Raw genomic sequence first — 20375 nt, forward strand, 5'->3', positions numbered from 1 at the left:
ACTCAACACATACAAGAGTTTTCCCTATTTCCTCCTCCACTGGAAGAAGGAAGGTGATGCAAGTTTGTTTCACGTATTCACTTCTTGTTTTTATGTTGAAAACCACCACCATGCTGCACATACATTCTGTGCTATCACTTCCAATGAACTATTTCACCTACCTTCACATATTTCTCTGAAGCACATTCCCAGCTCACCAACTCACACTCACAAGCAGCAAGGCTCAGAGCTGGCTGGCAATCTGATGAGACAGGCTCTCACAAGAATTTCCTGCTTCTGGTTCAGCCAGACATACTGCAACAACAGACACTCTCGCAGTATTCTGGCACCTCTACTCCTTGTTCGGGCCAAGACCCAGGAATGCAAGTGAAAAAAACACTTTTTAATTTTTAGAATTTTAAAATAGCTCTTCCCCATTCTGCCGTGGGTGTCTGGTTGGCTTCCATGCTCAAAGACTGCTTCCACTGAGATTAACCGAATTTGGAAACTGCAGTGCTGAAGGTATGACCAAACAATTCGCTTCCCAGAAAACAGCTTGGGACAGCAGCACAGTAGGGTGGGGGAGCAGTTTGCTCCAGAGAAGCAAATACTATGGAAAGAACAAATGCCTGACCCTCCAAGTACACTGAATTAGGTTTTCCACGAGCCCTGGGATACTTCCAGTAAGCATTTCAATAAAGATGACCTAGCTGGGGAAAACTGCATAGGAACCTCGGGCAAGATCTACAGATCTGTCATGCATGTTCCTCAAAGTGCTACTCATGATGAACTAAGGCAGCCAGTGTTTCCATATTTTCTGATCTCTTCTATTGAATTACCATGCCAGCCTGCACTACAGCCGGACAAGGCCATTCCTCAGTGTGACTAATGTCTCACACTAAATATTTCAGACACTTGTAGGCTGCTACAGCTCACACCTGTACTTCAGAGAACGTTTTTTAAGGTATCACTGCTGGACCAATGTAATTCCCACTGACAGATCAGTTTGGGAAAAAAGCCTTGCTAAAAATTCAGAATTTGGGTCACATACAGATGCACTCAAACAAATACCTTCTTCTCATCCCAGGTCTCACCTTGCAGTAGATAGAGTCTGGATGTATGCCCATGCCACTGGCATGACATAAAGACCACAATGGAAAGCGTGGAAGGTGCTGGCACCTTTCAAGAGGGGTGACCCTCACACATTCTTCTAGTTTTTCACTGAAAATGCAGCTTCCTACAGACTGTGCTGATACAAACAGCAGACAAGACACTTTCAAACACCTTTCCAACCTCCAGCATGTGATTGCATGCTCCTCTGCCTTGTGCTTAGCTTTCTTACAGTAGCAAAAACAGGGGAAGTGGGTGTGAGAGCACTTTTTTTGAAACAAGAAAATGACACCCCTAGCACATAGGAAGCTCAAATTTTTAGGATGAGTTTAGAAACAGAGCCCAAAACTTCCCACTATGAGATTTTATAGCTGGTTTGGGCTCCTAAACCCTGCACAGGGCTCAGGAGTAAAGAGCTTGGCTTTCAGAAGTGCTGAGCCTGTACTTGCCACTGAGGGCTCTGGCCACGGGTCAGAGAACACGCACCACCACGGTGTGAGCTGCTATTCAGGCATGTTAAAACACTTTAAAACCATTGTGTTGATGATCTCATCGACAGGAGTTATCACTTGTGCCTCTGCCTGTTACTGCCTTGCACCAGACAGGGTATGCAAGAAAAGGAAAGCTGATTTTGACAGCAGTCACCTCCTCATCTCCTCTGGGAGTGCCTTCCCAAAAAGCTAAATGAGTGCATCCATTTTCTACCAGGCATAAAGGGGCAAACCTATAGAAAATCTCATTACTAGAGCAGCCAACACATACAGGAGACATCTCAGACACTTGATGTATCAACAATGACGTGACAGCTTTCCCAGCCCTGGAGAGAATGCAAAAAGCAAGGGGCAAAGATTGTCTGTTCTTTAAAGACCTACACTCCAAGTGGATTTAGCTTGTTCTTACAACTAATTGCAGGATATATTTCACATTGCTACATGCTCTATTTAGCATTACTATGGATGTGAGTTCTATTGTGCTATTAACCACATGCTTTCACAGGCACCACACTGCAGCCCAAAATTGCCCAGTCAATACTTCAGGCTAAGAAACACTTTAAAGCTACAGCCACATCTCAGACATCACACTACCTCAGACTTTCCAGCAGTGAAAAACATGACCATGAGACCAGCTTAGAGAGATGGCGAGTAAGCAGACACAAGGGAGGAAGGAGTTTAAGTGCTTTAAACTAGTAAGACTGATTACAAGCTCTGCATTAAGCACTGGCACCTTACAGGATTAAGCCCCATCTACTTACACGTGTGCGTCATAAGCACAAGCCTTACAATCAAAAGAAGAAGTCCCTTCTCTTGGAACCTAACACAACATACAGAATACACACCGATTGCCTGTTTTTATTCTTTCACTCTTTCTGGTTTGAAAGGATTTGCTAAATCTATACCCAGCTGCCCCATACTCCTTCCTACTCCAGATCAGGCAATCAATGCTTGCAGTTCTCTGATGGACACCTCTCTAGGAAGATTCCCATATCCTATGCCTCCTACTAGAACCACAGCTGCAGCTCATTCCAAGTATTATCATATTTAACATGACTGTCCAGGTGTATTTTGTAGGACTAATAAAATTAAAATGGGTTTTCAGTACTTTTCATACAACTCCTGAGAAGTCCAGTTTGTGACCAGCAAAGAACTTCATGGCATATGTAGGTTTGTGGTGAATCTGCTTTCAAAAATGCAAAACAATACATTATTTTTAGACACAGTTTCAGAGTTTATATAAATCTGAATAAGACCTTATACACTGTATTAGTAGCAGCCCTTGGTTTGCATTCCATCCAGAAAAACACAAAACCATCTCTTAAGAAATTTTAGGACTACTGCTGCACGTTAGAGGACTGACAGACCTTTGGAAGCTCCCATTAGGCTTCTGGTTTGTGTGCAGCAATCTTGTATAGAGGGTAAGGAAACTAAGCAAAGTGGAAACTAGGTTAAATTCAGAGAAGCCTGGTGCAGAATTATAAGCAGTGCCTTTAGTCCTTAGGATGAAGCATGGACAGAGCACATCTTTACTGCACAAAAGCTTTTGGCGGTTTCTGGTGGCTGCTGACATCTGTGCCAAAGTTCCCCTAAGGATGGAGAAATGAGGAGAATAAAGTCATGCTCAGGAAATATCAAGGCCAGGCCATGAAACAGTAAGCCCCAGGAGAGACAGGACATGCTTGCAGCTAGCAGAGGGGACAGCCATGGGAGTATTTTCCCATCAGTGCCACAAACACCGCTGCCTTAGTGCCTGGATAACAGTCACCTTTCTTTGTTTCACCTTCCCCTGCATTTACTTTTGCTACTCCCCAGTCAGCCTGAATGGCCAGGACAGAGCCACAGCAATGTGGGCTGCAGGGGAGCCAGGGCTCCAGCTACTGGGTCAGGCAAAACCATTGGGAGGGTTACTGCAGCCAAGTGACCAAAGCAGAGGTGCACCACAAGAGCCCATCTTCCCTGCCCTGTAACACCTACAAGGACCAAGGCTCTCATGACCCCAGTTTGATCAGTGATGTCATTGGTCCACACCAGGCTTCAGCACAATGGGCTGGTGTCTGTGAAGACTCTGGAAATACAGAAAAATGCTCACCATCCAACCCTGGCCATGCCAGCTCTAGTCCTGCTCCTGCAAAATCTCTCCAGCCAGCCCTGCACAATGCACAGCTGGTTTGATGCTCTCCTGCCAGAAATGGCTTTCAGGCTGCTCACGGCATTATCTCAGATACAATGAGAGGCCATCCCTGGCACTCTGCCATTCATCAAACCCACCCAGAAACAGCTCCACTACTGCCAGTCATAGGCATAAAAAGACCAGCAGGTCTAGTCTGCAATTTTTTGTGATTGGGTTTTCCTTGAAGCCAGAGCATAAGGTCACAAGAGAGTGGCACCTTTTCCAAATGGCTCCTTGCACCCCGAAAATGAACACCTATTTCTTATTACCAATGCTGGTGTTTTCAGGCTCATTTAATCTATAAAATGCTATTCAGGAAAAACCTGTTGATTGTTTCCACAGCACAAATCAGCAGATTATCAGCTGCCATCAGCTGTCCCACAACAAAACAGATCCCAGGAGTCCACAGGAGACTCTTCTCCCCTGGCAGCTTTCTGCAAAGGCTCTTCTAGGACACTCTCTTCCATAACATTAAGTGTTTAAGCCTGACTCTCAATATATTAAATCTCTATTTGCCAAGCATTCACTCCTAGGCCTTTCTAAGAATCATTTTGCAAAGCTTGGATGGCAGTATGTTTTCACAGCTGATGTGGAAAAGCTAGAAACAACATTTCTCAATGAGAAATCTCTGCTTTACAAAGTGTGCACTGTTTCTTTGGCTTAATCTGATTTGCTAAGGGCAGGCGGGGGGTGGGCTGCAGAATTCTTTTATACTGCTGACATAAAATATCTCTGACTGTCTTCATGGTGGAATCGTTCAATTTCCTGCTATCTGTTCTAGGATGGATATCCTGAGACAGGGAAGAAAAAATAAATCAACATCTGACCACAAACCACCCATTGCTGGTGCTAGTGATGGCCCATCTTATGCCACTGGACACCCCGATTAAGGCTGAACACAAGTTTTCCCTTGTCAAGTGGGAGGAAAACACCAGCAAGATCTGTGCAAGGTTAAGATAGGGCATCTGCCTCCCAAACAGGCAGTGCTTGGAACAGCTCTGACCTTCAGGATCACAGCAAGCGACTCACTAGGAGTGTGCTGAGCAGCTATCAGTATTACAGCTTATTCATAATACATGAACAGCTTAAGGCTCACAGAGACTCCATATCCCAGCAGCCTGACTCCAGAGCAGCCAGTACTGAGAGCTGAAGGGAAGAATCACAGAGAACAAGCACAGAGTGCTGCTGGCTCCAGTATATTTTCCCCAGCTTATTGTAAGAGGCAATGCACATATTTCCAAAGCCAGCTATTGCATCTGGATCAAAGAGTTAAAACAGCTATCGATGGATATCTCTTTCATAGTTGACATCCAGCTGTACTTTTGCCCCACCTCCCCCCAAGCTTGCAACATCCTGGCAATGACTCTGACAGTTCAGTTGTGCACTGCATGACAAAGAACTTCCTTCTGCTGGAATCTGCTGTCCAGGTATTGCTCTGGATGTCATTTCCATACTGCCAGACCCCGTTCATTTCCCCTGTACCATCTGAGATATTGTAGAACTCTCCTATTTCTCCCCTCCCCAAAATAACTTTGAGCTAAAGGCATTTATCTAATTAGTGTTGCTTCATCCAGGAACAGTCCTACACTGCAGCAAGGTCTTCTCATCCATCCACACACCTTTTCTGCTTATTCTACATTTCCAAAATGGGTAACCAGAACCTCACACAGCATTTCAGGTCCAGATGAATAATCAGTTTGAGCCAAGTCCAGAAAATGGCCTTTCAGCAATACTGGAGGTATACAGTGTTCATCTAGAAGGAACTGTCCTAAGCCAGAGCTCTCTGGTCAAGGCAGGCTGGTTGGTTTATTGCGTGACAATAAGATCTCGTTCCAGAATAAGATGAAGTTTAACAGAAACATTTGCTTTATGGGTCATAAAAATAAGAGATTTCTGTATGGCAATGCAGAAGGCCCATTCTGTATGGATTAGATTTTCCCAGCTGGAATGCCAGCGTCAGTGAAGACATGGCATCCTGTATGATACATGAAGTGCTGACAAGGGCTCTCCCCCACACAGACAGCCAGGTCACACCCCACCCCTTTCTTTGACAGTATGCCTCTCCAACACTGACTTCTGCCTTGACTTTTCCACCTTTTCCTTGCACTGGTGGTGGTGGGGCTACCTTTCAGTTTCCTTCCTTGCAACCAGTTCAGATCAAAGGGATCGAGAACTATCGGACAAATATCAGTAAGGCAACACCAGAGTAGTGTCTGCCTGATTTCTTTTGGAAACCTACACTAAAATCAGCTTTCTCTGCACACATTTCAAGCTGCTGCAGCCAGAAGGAATGTGGAAAACGGTTGTGAAAACCCTGTGCCACCTTCTTGTCCACCACCCTCTACTCCAAGGAGGCACCATAGTTTGAAGTTTCTGAATACAGGAGTATTGGCTACAGGAGTCACCCAAAACCACCTCGCAAAAAAACCTGGCAAACTTTGCAGAAGACCTCAATGAGACTTTTCTACTGGAAAATACATGCATTCCATTCATATCATCCTCCATCGCTATCTATTGTTTCTATCAGTTCATTTTTGCCTCTCAAGAGCTTACCCCAGCTCTTGCTAGCATAGGTACAAGTATTTCCATTAGAGTCTTTTAGCAGGTTCAAAGAACAAGTGAATTAAATTTCAGTGAATACCTAGTGACCAGCAATAGCCATGCCACCTCTCCTCTGTAAAATGTCAGAAGAACATGAGATTCATCACTTTTACTATTTTAAGCACAGCAATGACAGGCACACTCAGTACTTGGGTAGGTGAAATGCTTCAAAGTGCTTCTAATATTTGCAAAATTAACTCCTATAGGGCTGCTAAATGTCTCTACTTCTACACAGAGGCATGGTCTGCAGTTTACCACTAACATTTAAATTATTTTTTAAAACATGGCTTGCTGTTTCTGGAGAGCAGGTAAAAAACTAGCTCTATCTCTAAAATACTTGTCTTTCTAGCCTGGGTTTGCATGGAGATGGTCATCTCCATGGCTGCTGACCTGCAGCTCAAAGGACATCAACCACACTGAAATGCAGAGACATTTGCACAAGCAGAATTCTTATCCTGCAACATCATCCTTGCTGAGATACAGGATTCAGCTTCCTGACAGCTCTTACATTAAAAGCCTCAGAAAAAGCAAAAAGAAATGCAAAATCAATCACAACACTGGCAACAGTGTCCAATTATGTAGCAGTTTTGTTTTGGTTTGCTTCAGTGGCCAGCTGGGACTGAGATAGATGATTTCATCTTGCCAGAGAACATCAGTTGGCATCCGGAGACAGGCGTGGATAGCCAGATCCTTTACTGTGAACACACATAATGAACCCTCCAGAAACAAATTATCACAGTTCCTTTTTAAAGATGATGCCAAATACTGAATTGCTATTGACATGAAAATGAGTTCTGCAAGTCGTGAATGAGATGATTTTTATCTACTTGTGTGGTTTTAATATTGACTCTGAGACAGACAAGCAGCACATCAGAGTGGTATAGGTGATTACTGGCCTTGGATGAATGCAAGACCTGACTCAGGTACAGCTTAGCCATAAGACATTTCACTCTCTTCTGGAAGACAAACTCCTGATACTGCTATAAAAGGGGCAGCAATCAAAGATATTGTCACCTGATGCTCGGGGTACATCATTTATCTTCACCCTACAACTGTGACTGACCAGATCTGACACCAAGAGTGAAGCTCTGTTACACCATAAACTTGATTAGGGATATGCTTCTATAATAAATACCAAAAAAAGCAGAACAATTTATTTTTCAAAGGGATGAATGATCAGTAATTACTGACAGTAATGTCTTTCTTGGTAGGAACATATTTTCTGTAGTCACAACCTCTGGTTGGCATGCCTGCCATAAACAATGACTTCTACACAGATGTGTGTGTACTGGTGGAACTTATGACTAATGAACACTGTTTCGTATACATAACTTTCACTTCAGGTCAGCATTTAACGACCAGGTTTACCTTTTTGATCCAGCATTATTTACCAGGAAACTTTTGACAAAGACAAGAAATCCTCTGAAAACTGACAAACACAAGCATAGACACTGCTTTCCCAGACTGAGCTGCTAAGCTCACTAAATATTCAGCATGAATGGAGTATTGCAAGTTAAAACCTGCTACTGCAGTCACTTCCCACAGCATCCTCAGCAGAGCCATGCTGAGCCTGCAGCAGAGGCAGAGTACCTGCTCCAGAATCACTTCACAATAACCAGTAATAGTGGCAGAAATTAAAGTCTGCATGCATTTATTTTAATGAAAAATACCCGTGCTAAGATCATCCAGGCTTGCTGAAGAGATGCATGCCCCAGTCACCCCACTGAGAGGGATGATGGGAGACAAGAAGTTAAACACACAACTGATCAGACAGACTACACTGGGGATGTTATGAACCCACCTTTGAATCTTGAAACCACAACTCCAGAAGTTTCTGTGGTAAACTAGTTTTTGCAATGCTTTTAAGTAAGGCAGTTACAAAAAAAAAAAAAACAAAAAAAAACAAACAAACAAACAAAAAACCCAAACAAACAAAAACTCCCAAAACAAGCCAAAATATACAAACAAAAAAACTACAAAACGTCAACTATTTAGGTTCAGTTTGAAAGTCCAAGCAGAAAGTTCTTGGGGGAAGGAACAGGGTAGCTCCAAGCCATATGGATAAGTCAGAGCAGCAGCACAGGATCTTTTTACTTGGTGGAAATGCTTATGGTTATTAGGAACCTTTAACCACTTAGCATTTGCACTGAACCATAAGATCACCAAGGGCTATTTACCACAGCTAAAGGAACTGTGATTAACAAAGTACAGAAGCTGACATCAGGCTTGCACAATAATAATCAAGTGTCTACAAGAGATTAAAAACAGGCATTTCATTTGGGTTCTGACTTTTTTTAATCTTCTGGTCAGCAACTGGGATACTTCTGAGAATCCAGACATCACAATTCAATAACAAGGTCTAAAGATGGCTTCTACTAGAAAAGCATGAAACCCAAGCTGCTCCTGGACTGTTCTTAAAGATTGTTTTACAGTTCTATAAATAGAAATCAATTATAATGAATACAGTCCACTTATATTGATCTGACTAGAAGCTACTTCCTAACATTTTCATTAAATAGGGGATCACAGAAGGAAAACTGAAAATGAAAAAATACAGTTCTTGACATAGCCAGTTCACCCAAAGTGTTAGCCTCATTAATGCAGGGTCAGAGCTACATCAGCAATGGATTTTAAGACCAAAGAACCACATGCCCAAACCGCAAGGCATCACTTAAACTGTGAGGCAGATGATTTTTGAAATAGTCTGCTTTAGGAGGCTAAAACACCCATTCTTATGTATACTGATAATTACATTGGCTCCCGATAAAGGTCTACCTGATGTTGCCTAAATGAGCGGCAACACTCATTTTAAACTTCTCAGTACTGTTTAAAAAACTTTTCTCCTCTACTGCATGCTTTTCATTTAACTTATATACTAACACAGAATACACTGAAAATTAAAGCTATTGATATGATAAAAAAAACACTGAAGCAGATTCTGATATCAATTACTTCACTGCCTTCTGTAACCCATGATGGGCATCACACACCATTCTGGAGAAAGTCTCCAAGTGACACTAAGTTTGTAGAAGACCATGACATTTGGGTTTGCCAATTATAGGTCCAAAGAACAATCAAATCCCACATTAAAACTCAGGCATGCATCTTATCCAAAGTCCAGCTGGTACTACTTAACTTGCTTTCAGAATGACAGAAAAAATGCTGACAGTATCTTGCATGCTTTCACTCTAATTGTAAGGTTAGCAGAGAGCATGATGAAAAAGACAGGCTAAAGGCATATGTTTATATGGCTCAGTATAGAATGGGAAAGGTATTAAAAACCCCAGTCTAGTAAGAAGGTGGAAAGGTACCTGGTGGTATCTCCAATTTTTGTCAGCCTTCATGTAAAGTGTCTGCCCATGTTTACTAACCTGCAGTTTTAAGCACCAAACAATTACACCGTGGTAACCTCTGGGCTTTCTATCACAAGTTTTCTAGGTGGAACACCAAGGTGGTCTGGGTTATCAAGGGTAAAGCACAATAAGGATGTGCAGAGGGGTCAGCGAAAACATAAAGGACTGGCACAATTTTGTGACAGTTTAAAGAACCATGAATTATTTTAAATGGTAATAAAACATTTAATCTCTTGCTTCTCTAGTGACCAGCCAGTGCTAATCCTCCATGGAAAGGAGACAGATTCCTGACAGTGCCAGCTCAACCAGGGAGCAGAAAGCCACAGCCTCACTAAGCTCTCTGCACCCACATGACTGACAGAGCTGCCCAGACAGAGCTCAGTGGGAGCACATTGTCACCCTGAGCTGGGCTGCAGGCAGTGCCCTGCTCGTCCCCCAGGGCTGGCCAGCAGCACTGAGCAGCCCTGTGGGAGGGGTGCCCAGGCACAGGAGCTCCTCTGCTTGGTTCATCCAGCTTGGAGGTGTCTCTGAGGTTTAGTCAGCTTGTGCCCAGCATCAAAACTGCCACCATAAAGGGAAAAAAGACAGGCCACTGACATGAGAGAGGAGACTCCCTTCTGAAGAGAACAGAAGGCCCCCCATACAGACCAGACCCACTTGTTAGGGAAGCCTGCTGCCCCCCTGGGGCCCTGGTTAAAGATGGAAGAGAAAGCTTCCTCCCCTGATACAGACCTCAGATTATTATCCCTTACTGATTTTTCAGGTGTGCAGCAATGAAGTCCCAACAAGAAGTCTCAGGGCAACCAAGAGACCTCAGAGCCTTGGGACCACTGGTTAAGGGATCAGAAGCACAAGCAGTATTCCCCTCCAGCTTTGTAACTGCAGGGAGTGATGAGTGCAGAAACGAGAGAGGCAGCAGATCAATACCTGGCTCTGAGCCTGGTGCCACCAACAGAATTTTTGGGTTTTGATAATGGGTAGGTTTACACAACAGCAGGACTGCTGGAGACACTTGTCTCTCTCCTTGCAGAGGAGTCAGCAGGGCTCATTGAGCCCTAGAGTTTTAACTAGAGTTTTAAACTAGATTTGAAGAGAAAAAGAGATAAAAACCAGGCTAACTAGAGATAAGCCTGGGGGCAGCACACCAATGTTTGAGGGATGGTGTGCTTAGTGAGGCTGCTGAGACAGCCATTTGCTGTCTCAGTGGAAGCAGGGGATGCAGATCCATGTGGCAGCAAAGGGTTACTGATGTGTTAGGTCCCTCTGAATATGGTGATTGTCAACAAAGAAGGACTGGTGAGTGATCTGGTGGCTGAAGGCCACCCTGGAAACAGAAACAATGAAATAATTTTTGATTATTGGAGAAATTGGCCTGTTTAAGGGACTGGTTGATAGAATCCCTTGGGAGGCATTACTGAACTGCCTGTGGCTAGGAAGGTTTTCCAGAGTGGTCTGGACAGGTTGGATCAATGAGCGAAGGCCACTTCTATGAGGTTCACAAATACCAAGTGCTGGATTCTGCATGTGGGTCACAACAACCCCACGCAGCACAACAGCCTTGGGACAGAGTGTCTGGAAAGCTGCCCAGTGGAGAAGGACCTGGGGACCCTGGTTGGCAGGAGCCGAACATGAACATGAGCCAGCTGTGCCCAGGTGGCCAAGAGGCCAATGGCCTCCAGGCCTGTGTCAGCAATGGTGTGGCCAGCAGGAGCAGGGCAGGGATTGTCCCCCTGTGCTCAGCAATGGTGGGGCCACACCCCAAGGGCTGTGTCCAGTTCTGGGGCCCTCAGTTCAGGAAAGACACTGAGGGGCTGAAGTGAGCCCAGAGGAGGGCAGTGGAGCTGGGGAAGGGTCTGGAGCACAAGTTCTGTGAGGAGCAGCTGAGGGAGCTGGGGGGGCTCGGTCTGAAAGAAAGGAGGCTCGGAGGGGACCTCATCACTTTACAAATACCTGAAAGGGGGTTGTAGTGAGGTGAGAAATAGTCTCACCTCCCACATCAGAAGCAACAGGGGAAGGCCCTCAGCTTGCACCAGGGGAGGTTTAGATTGGATGTTAGGGAAAATTTCTTCACTGAAAAGGTTGTAAAGCTTTGGGCTGCTCAAGGAAGTAGTGGAATAGCCATCCCAGGAGGTATTTGAAGGATTATTTGAAGGATGCATAGATGGGACACTCAGGGACATGGTTTAGTGGTGGACTCAGCAGTGCTGGCTTAACAGATGGCTGGCTTAACAGACCTTTACCATCTTAAAGGTCTTCTCAAACCTAAAGGATTCTAAAGGCTCACGTGTGTATGCTGTAAAACAAAACCCCCATAACCTAATTAAGTTCAGGAGCCCAGCAGAGCCTTAAATCTCTCTCCTGAGCCTAGCTTTTCTATTACTCTGAAACAGACATCATTAACCTGCAGGACCATCTATAACTACAGAGAAAGTGGAAAAAGTGCCATGCATTTAGCAGCAGCTATGCTGTATTACCTCAGGGTATACAATACATAAATAACTTAATAAACTCTTTTTGCCCTCTGTTTTGTTTTAGAAACCTCTACCTCCTGGTGTGAGAACAATCCCTGCAAGCAGTAAGCTGCAGCTGGGGCAACAGGCCAGTGCAGGCTGCAAGCTATGGCTCATACACAGCTACACAGCCATGCAGAGGCTCCACAGGGGGCAGGGGGTGGCACCTGAGGGTGCTCAGCACTGAGGAGCAGGTTACCTGGCCCAGCACAGGATGGGCTGTTGACAAAATCCTGCCACGCAGCAAGTAGATTTGGGAAGAGATACCAACAGATGTTGAAAAAGCAGTTAGGTGGTTTCCAAATTAGGTGGTTTCTCCAATTCTTGTTGAGAGGATGGGATTTGACAACCACAGTCCTTCACTGCTCATTCTGTCCCTCACTGCTGAAGGACCAGCTTTCCTACACCACATGAATGCAGTCACAAGTGATCCCCGTGTGTCTTGGGGGTCTAGGGAATAACAAAAGTCTTGGGTAGGAAGTTTCCTCTTAACCGAGGAAGGAAATACACTGAGCTCTTCTGCAGCAGCTCCTGTAGTTTTCCCAGCACCAACTAATTCTCCATTCTTTATTTGGCAGCTGAGAAGAGGCCAGGTCAGTGTGGGCGCATTTTGCTGAGCTTTTGGGTTTCCATCTGTCTGCATAAGCACAGAAATGGTAGAAATGCTGTTTTGTGCTATCCCAAGCACATTAAGACAACTTAGGCAGCAAGAGCAATGTGCTGATGAGGGCTCTTCACAGCAACTAACCCTGCTGTATGCAGAAGGTGACGTTGAGAGTTTATACAGGAGGAATAAACAATTGAGAACATACTGCTGGAACAAAAGGTGCTGGAACTGGCAATCTGATCAATGATCACAACATTTCCACTGGACTTACTCAACTTAAGCATCAAGTGCACTGGCAACTGCACACAGCTAAGCAAAACACCAGTTTAGACATATTAGCAATCTACCTTTGGCTTACTTCAAAAGCCTTTACCTTTCTGCCAAATCAAAACTCCACAGAAACTATGAATTTTAAAGTAACTTCAGAAGCTTAGAACACAGAAACATAATGCCTTGAAATAAGTCTGATTTGCAAACAAATCATTAAATGCATGACTAATTTTTCTACTTTACTAAAAAAATACTGGGCTCTTTCCCAGCACTGCTTGAACATGACCAAATTTAATTCAATTTTTTTTTTCTCCTTACAATAACTTGGAGAAAGAACAGACATAACCCTAGATTTTATTTTGTTTTGTTCCAGACAGACAATCAGTAAAGAATCCAGTGTTGCTGGGGGGATAAGCAATAATATCTATAAAGCCTGAAAGCTCAATCAATGCTATTACAAACTACTGCAGAAATTTGTCTACTGCATAGTGTTACCATAATTGGTGACAAGCCATCTGAATAAGGAGTCTAGTCAGTGAAAGAAAAAGCTGGATCCTTCCTGAATACTGCATTATAGGTTTTCAGTAGCATGAAACAGAGGAGATTAAGACAGTGCTGCTCAGTACATGCATCTGGCAGACAGTTTATCAGAAGGCACAACACACCTGAAACAGCACTGCTCCAGCTGTGTATGCAACCAGGCTGTTGTGTTTGGGATAGACCTCAGCAATCCCCTGTGCTCTTCAATTTTCTCTGGTCTGACCAGGCTTCAGAGCTCAACCTACCACGTGCCTCTTTGGCAGGCTTCCTGGACACAAACCCTCCCTCTATTGATTATTTGCAGAAATGGTGCTCTACGACCTTCACCCTTTCCTTCTTCCTCTGCCCCTGCCTGCCCTGGACAAAACCACATCCAACAGTTAAGAGACCAGTAAGGCAAGTCCAGCTGAGTCCTGCCTTACAGGGAGGCTCAGCTCAGGAGTGCACGATCAGGAGTTGGGCTTTACTGGGTTAAGCCAAGCATACGCCAACTGTACTGCTAAAATATTCATGGGTTTGCACTTATGTTACATAAAAAGAGTAAGAGATTGCAGTTTGAGAAACCAGTGCTTACGTAGCCTGCATCCATCCTCCTTCCCTGTCACCCAGTACAAGTGATAGTGCACTGCAACAGTCTTGGTTCACTTTCATAACAGCCAACAGATGTAGACTCCTTCCTTTCCTGGAGCAGCACTTGGCACCTGTCCCTGTTCAACCATGAGGTCTCCATGGGTCAGCCCCTTTCTTCATCCTGGTAAGGACCCTCTGCACAGCCTAGACCTCAATGGTATCACTCCTCACTCGCCCCAGTTTGGGGCCACTCACAGCTCAATAAAGATGCCTCAATCTCCTCTAGGTCACTGATAAAGGCAGATTTGACAGGATAGATGGTAGGACAGACCCTGCAGCAACATCACTTGCCACTAGACTCCAGCAACTGTCTCAATGGGGAATTCAGAGACTGAACATAAACCTCAGAAAACTATCTTGAGAGGCTGCTAACAGACACTCACTGGGATCAGCAGGAGGGTCAGGAGCAGGTGCTGGGCTCCCTCAGCACAGGGTGTCCACATACATCAGTGCTTGGACTTCCAGAGCACCTGTGGTTGGTACCTCCAGAACCAAAGTTGGAGGCAGTAAGAGCAGAGAAGCTTTGGGTACACTAGGAAATAGCCCCTCATGCAGCTACAACATGCAGCTCTTTCTGGGGGCCTCTATGAAAGTGACATTATCACAGATGTTTGCCAAGATGTCCAAGGCAGACACTGCCACAGCACACAGAGCTCTGGGTAGGCATGTGTGCATTCCTGCTTTCTAAAGCCTTTGCCATTTCACTGTTTTCATATGACATCCTGGTCACCAACTACTAAACACAGACACTCCAGATAAACAAAACTGACAGTAACCACCTGGGAAGGGGAGGATGCCTTGGAAAGGAGAGGGATCAGGAATAGGCAGGTAGCATCCTGCAAAATGAGCCCCTTCTCCCCCTTTCCACAAGACATTGCTGTAATGATGTTACCAGGAGGAAGAATTGTTGTAAATAAGAGTTAAATGTTCAGACAAGCACTACACTGCAGTGCCATGCATTGTTATAACTTTAAAAGGATACTTGTTCAAGTTTTTTTTTGTTTTACTTCATAGAAAACTCAAGGGAGGGATTGCTCCATCATTCAAGAACACTAATAATATTCAAATTATGCCTGAAAGCTCTGTCTCTCTCTTGTTTGTGACTCTGCCTGGACAAGTCACTCAAGTAAATCCCTTTTCCTGAAGGGGAAATGGTACAAATGGCAGCAGGACTCACAGAGCTACATATCAGTGTGTCATGGGAAGGACCAGTGAAAACTCGCTTGGACTCTGGCTAAGAAACAGCTGCTTCTGAGAGTAGCATGTGGTAAACACTTCACTCTGGTGCTGTCACCTTAAAGAGCATTCAGGGTATTACAAAGAGTAAATACACATGGTTATGCACATGAAGTGCACGTGTACAAGTTGTACACAGTTATCTCTGATACTACACTGCTGGGGAGAATTTAAGAAAACTTTGCAATTGATAAGAGAAAGACACTATGTGAAAGACACCGCCAAGACCAAGAGGAGCTATTGCTGTACTAGAGCTAGCGACCTGTCCCACAGGCAGAACAGCACAGGCCTGTGGATCTCACAATGCACTATGGTACCAATGATGGGAACTGAAAGAGACATGAGAAGGGTGACATTAAAAGATGCTTACAGGAAGGCAGGCTGTCACTGCTCATTGAGAAGATAACTGGGTGGCACTTCAATGCATGCACTGCCTGATGAAACTAATTTATGAATGGACTGAAGACATTAAGAAAGTACTAAGAAGATCTAAAGTAAGGCACGTGTGGGTGGGCATCCACCACACCTCTCTCCAATGGCCTGAGTCCCGCACACATGCAGGGAACCTGCAATGGTTGCACAAGGAAGGCGACATCAGGTTCAAGGGCATTACGGCTGACACCAAGTACAGCAAAACACACATCAGCTCTTGTGCACAGGCCAGTACATACAATTATCACAGGCACCAGTGATGCACTGCCTGGGGCTGAGCTCGGGTTCAACGTGTACCGAATATGGGGTTTGTGGACTGAGCAGGGCTGCACCGCGGACACAAACCCGCACAAGCCGCCAGCGACCCTTCCCGCCGGACGGATTGGGCTCGCTGACACGGAGCGAAAGCCCGCACGCCCCAGAATGGATGAGTCATAGTTTACACTGTCCATCCACTTGCCTCCAGGAGCGGAGCATCGCTCCCCAGTGAGCCCAGCACAGCAGGGCTCCGCCGCACAGCGAGCTCGGCTGCCGGATGCGGGTACCGGGCTGAGCCGCGGCGCGGGGCCGCTCCCGCCGAGCAGGGCTGCGGCTCCGAGCGCGGTCCCCGCTCCGCCGCTCCCGCCAGGGGCTGGGGCGGGCCCGGGGACACGCCCGACGGCGCGACCGCCCCGAGCTCACCTGCACCGGCACCCCGGCCCGCACCGCACCTCATCGCACCGCACCTCACCTCCTTCCGGCGGCTGGGCGCGCCCGGGCGGGTCAGCAGCGCCGTCTCCTCGCAGACCACGGCCACATCCTCCACGAAGACGCAGTCGGGGAGGCTCTCGTCGGCCGGCAGCTCCAGCACCTGCAGCCCCAGCTTGCCCCGCAACACACCCACGTACAGCTGATGCTCCCTCTCCGCGCGGGCGAAGTCTACCTCGGGGCCCGCCACGCTGCGCAGCGCCTGCCGGCACAGCGACTCGGGCAGCGCCCGCACCACGGCGTGCGTGCAGCGCCCGAAGGCGGTGAGGCCGCCGCCCAGCCCGGCCATGCTGCGCGGCGGGGACGGCGGAGAGGGTCGCGGGGGACGTGCAGCGGGAACGGCGGAGAGGGACGAGGGACGCGCGGCCGCCGCCGGCGCTGCCAGCGCAGAAAGCGCCGCCCGCGGCCCGGCCGCGCCCCATTGGCTCCCCACCAGGCACATTTCCATGGGGCCGCAGCCGCTGCGCCCCCATTGGTTGGCGGCGACGGCCGGGCCGCGCCATTGGCCGCCCCCCGCGCGGCGCCGCTTACCTGTCCGGGCGGGCCCGGCCGGCCGCGCGTGTGGCCTGAGGGGCGGCGGGGCGGCGCGGCCCCGTTCCGCTAGGTCTGAGCAGGGGCACAGCTGTGCTGACAGCGCTCTAACCCCGCGTCCAGGCGCATTCTTACATTCGTTCCAGCTGGAGTGGGTACGGGGAAGGCTGATGACCCTTGGGCTCCAGGGTGCCTTGGCTTGGCCACCTGCGAACCCTTTTGCCGCTGCCTTCCCCCTCCATGGTAGCACAGTTGAAGATTAGGCGGTTCATGTGGGTGACCAAAGGAAGAATATCCCATGACAAGGGCAGTTCCAAATACAAATCCCAAGAAAATAAGCCCAGGCGGCTCTCACGTCATGGCTTTCTGCAGGGCACTCACTGGCACAGCGTGTCCACCTGCTCCCACTCCTTCATGCTGTTAACGTTTCCACCTCTGTGTGCTTTCCACTTCTGCCTCAGGGTCTGAGACAATCAGGATTTCACACACTTTTCCCTAAACAAGCGCTTCCCTCGGTTTCGTTTTCTCCAGTTTGACCCTGACTGGAGGTTATCCCGAAGGAGGGCCAGCTCCTGCCAGAGCACATCTCTGTCTCCCAGGCAGCAAATGAGTCTCTGTGCCGCACCTCGCGCCATAGGCAACATCCACAGCGCCAGTCCTCAGCCGCACTGCTCCTGCTCCCGAGCCACCCAGGTATCTCCAAGGTTTGTCCTCACCAGAGCAGACAAGAAAAAAAGAAGGAATATGAATTTTCCTTCCAGCTCTGCTTTTGCTGGCAAGGCTTTTGCAAGTGTCCCTCTGGTCATGGAGGGGACTCCACTAGCACACAGCTCTGTGTTCCCCCTTCAGAGATCAGACAAAACCCAGGCAGCTGCCTTGGCCACGCTGTCACAGATATCTGCAGCTGTTCAGCTTTTGGGAATATGGTTAATGAACAGCACAAAGGAAATACCAAAGTGTGTTTCTAAAATGGCAGCTCACTAGATTTTCATCTGCATTTTCCAGGCGTTTTCCAAATATTCTGTAAAGGCTGCTTTTACTTAATGCACATAGGTGCCGTTATTTGAATAAGTGTCATTCACTGAATAATGTGCAAATATTACTTTGCTTAAAGAAATGGACAGGTAATTGAGTTGCTATCATGTAGGACATTTCAAATTCTTGAAAAACCTCTAAAAGTAGTATCATACTGTATCTGATATAACATGTAATCCTTCCACCATTGTTAAAGCCTATTTGGACTTATTACATATTTGGGATATAGCCATTGGCAGAGTTTGGTTTTCTTTTCGTTGGCATCACTTTTAGCCAGAAGAAAAAGTGCTACTATCCAGTAATTTTTAAACTTGCCAGGGTTTCCTACAGCCAATGGATTGGAAAGTTATAGTCAATACAGATGTTTTTGACATCCATAATCACTTTATGTACTTGCAAGTGGTGACAATTTTTAGATGTCACTGAAATTACAGGCTATGAGGTGATGCTACACAGTGATCTCATACATATGTGACATGCTCCCTAGGACAGTGAGGCTTGCCCTAGAGGCACAGTCCCCAGTCCAGCTCAGGTGGCCCCAGCTGCTCCCTGGGAGCTGGTCAGGTATCACTTCTGACAGCTCCTCAATACCTTTATGGGCAGCAAGGCTGGAGAATCTCTTTGTGAGACACAGTGCTATGAGACAGACCATGCTAGGAACACAGTTGTGTGTTGGAAATATGTACCATAGCTGTTTAAATAAGGTTTCAGAACTAATGACTACAGAAAAAAGTCATCTGTATTCCCATAAATGTATAAAACTGTGCAATTTAAATACAAATTAAGATCTGTTTTCTGATTGTGATTATTGTTCTATTATTTATGGTGAATAGAAAGGCATCATTAACAATCTAGGAACAGATGCACCCAGAGCAATATGGTGCATATTTATAATAAGATTATCCAAATATCAGTTTACTCACAAATTAATGTTACAAAATAGAATGTGTTCACATAGTCTTATGGGAGTGCTGTTAAAATTCATCATATGCAGTAATGCAAAATAGGTCAGCTACAGGCACCAACATAGTATTTAAATATTCTCTACCTTGTTGATATCCAGTATTTTCCTGCAACTATGTCCTGCTGGAGAGACTAGTACAAAAGAACAAACTTTTACCTGGGTCACTGAAGGTCAGAGATGGCCATTGCAGTTGAACAGTTTGTGTGACCATGACAAAGGAGAATTTGGATCACTGCTGAATACAAATGCATACCACACAGGCAATTGCTCAGGCATGATAGGCAGCTGCAAAGTTGGAAAACATTTCCCATTGCTTGGAAATGCTGGAACATCACCACCATCCCTAAAACCTTAATGGACATCTCTCACACTGTTAATGAAATGCTACTTGAAACTCTAGAGAGTGAAAAGCCAGGACAAGACAGCAAGTGAACCATTCAGTCACCAGCACATCCCACTGTAACAAAGGGAATCTGCATCAGAAAGATGGAGAGACATTGAATTTCACTTTCTAAAGGAAGACAAGTTAAAGTGATTTCTTCAGCTCGATAAAAAACTGCGCAACCACTGCACAGCCAAACATCATTATTAACACTGATCTGCTGGAAAAGCTCCCATTATGATCAATGAATCATGCTCTTAGAAGAGGTACATGACCAGAGGTCTTACCACAGCCATAGAAGAGAAAAATGTTACTTCAATCATGCCTTAGATACACAAGCAGCGACTCAAAGGGGTTTTCACCCAGATAGTTGTCAGAACTTTTCTCTTTCTGCTCTTCTACTGTAAAAAACCACAGTGACTCAGTGATTCAGTATTTCTACTAAATAATTAAGTATAATCATTAAGAGATAATAATCATTTAGAGAAGCTGAACAAGGCACTTCACCCCACTGCATGGACAAGCTCCCAAGTGCTTTTACATTTTCCAAACGCTGAACAGATTTGTTTGCCATCTCTTCTTTACATAACAGATACTTCTGGAAGGAGACCATTTGTGCTATCCAGAACTTCTGGATAGCATCAATCAAGAGTGCATTTGCCAGCCTGTAGAGAAAACCTTTTGGGGAGCAGCATTTTCCCTTGCCTGAGTTGAACCCATGCTATCTCAGTGTCTTACTGGGGTCAGATAAATTCTATAGATAGCTGGTTCAGGGGAAACACAA

At 46.0% G+C, this 20375-nt stretch overlaps 1 protein-coding gene across 1 annotated transcript in view; it reads right to left on the reverse strand.

The window, feature by feature from the left end:
* Nucleotides 1-17059, reverse strand: part of DDAH1 (dimethylarginine dimethylaminohydrolase 1) — a 57546-nt gene extending 40487 nt beyond the window's left edge. The window contains exon 1 of the mRNA XM_030953613.1: nucleotides 16663-17059. Within this exon, the coding sequence (XP_030809473.1) occupies nucleotides 16663-16968 (306 nt within the window). The 5' untranslated portion in view covers nucleotides 16969-17059. The remainder of the gene's footprint in view (nucleotides 1-16662) is intronic.
* Between the last annotated feature and the right edge of the window lie 3316 nt (nucleotides 17060-20375).

Source organism: Camarhynchus parvulus, chromosome 8 (assembly GCF_901933205.1).
Source record: "Camarhynchus parvulus chromosome 8, STF_HiC, whole genome shotgun sequence".
Classification (NCBI taxonomy): Eukaryota; Metazoa; Chordata; class Aves; order Passeriformes; family Thraupidae; genus Camarhynchus; species Camarhynchus parvulus.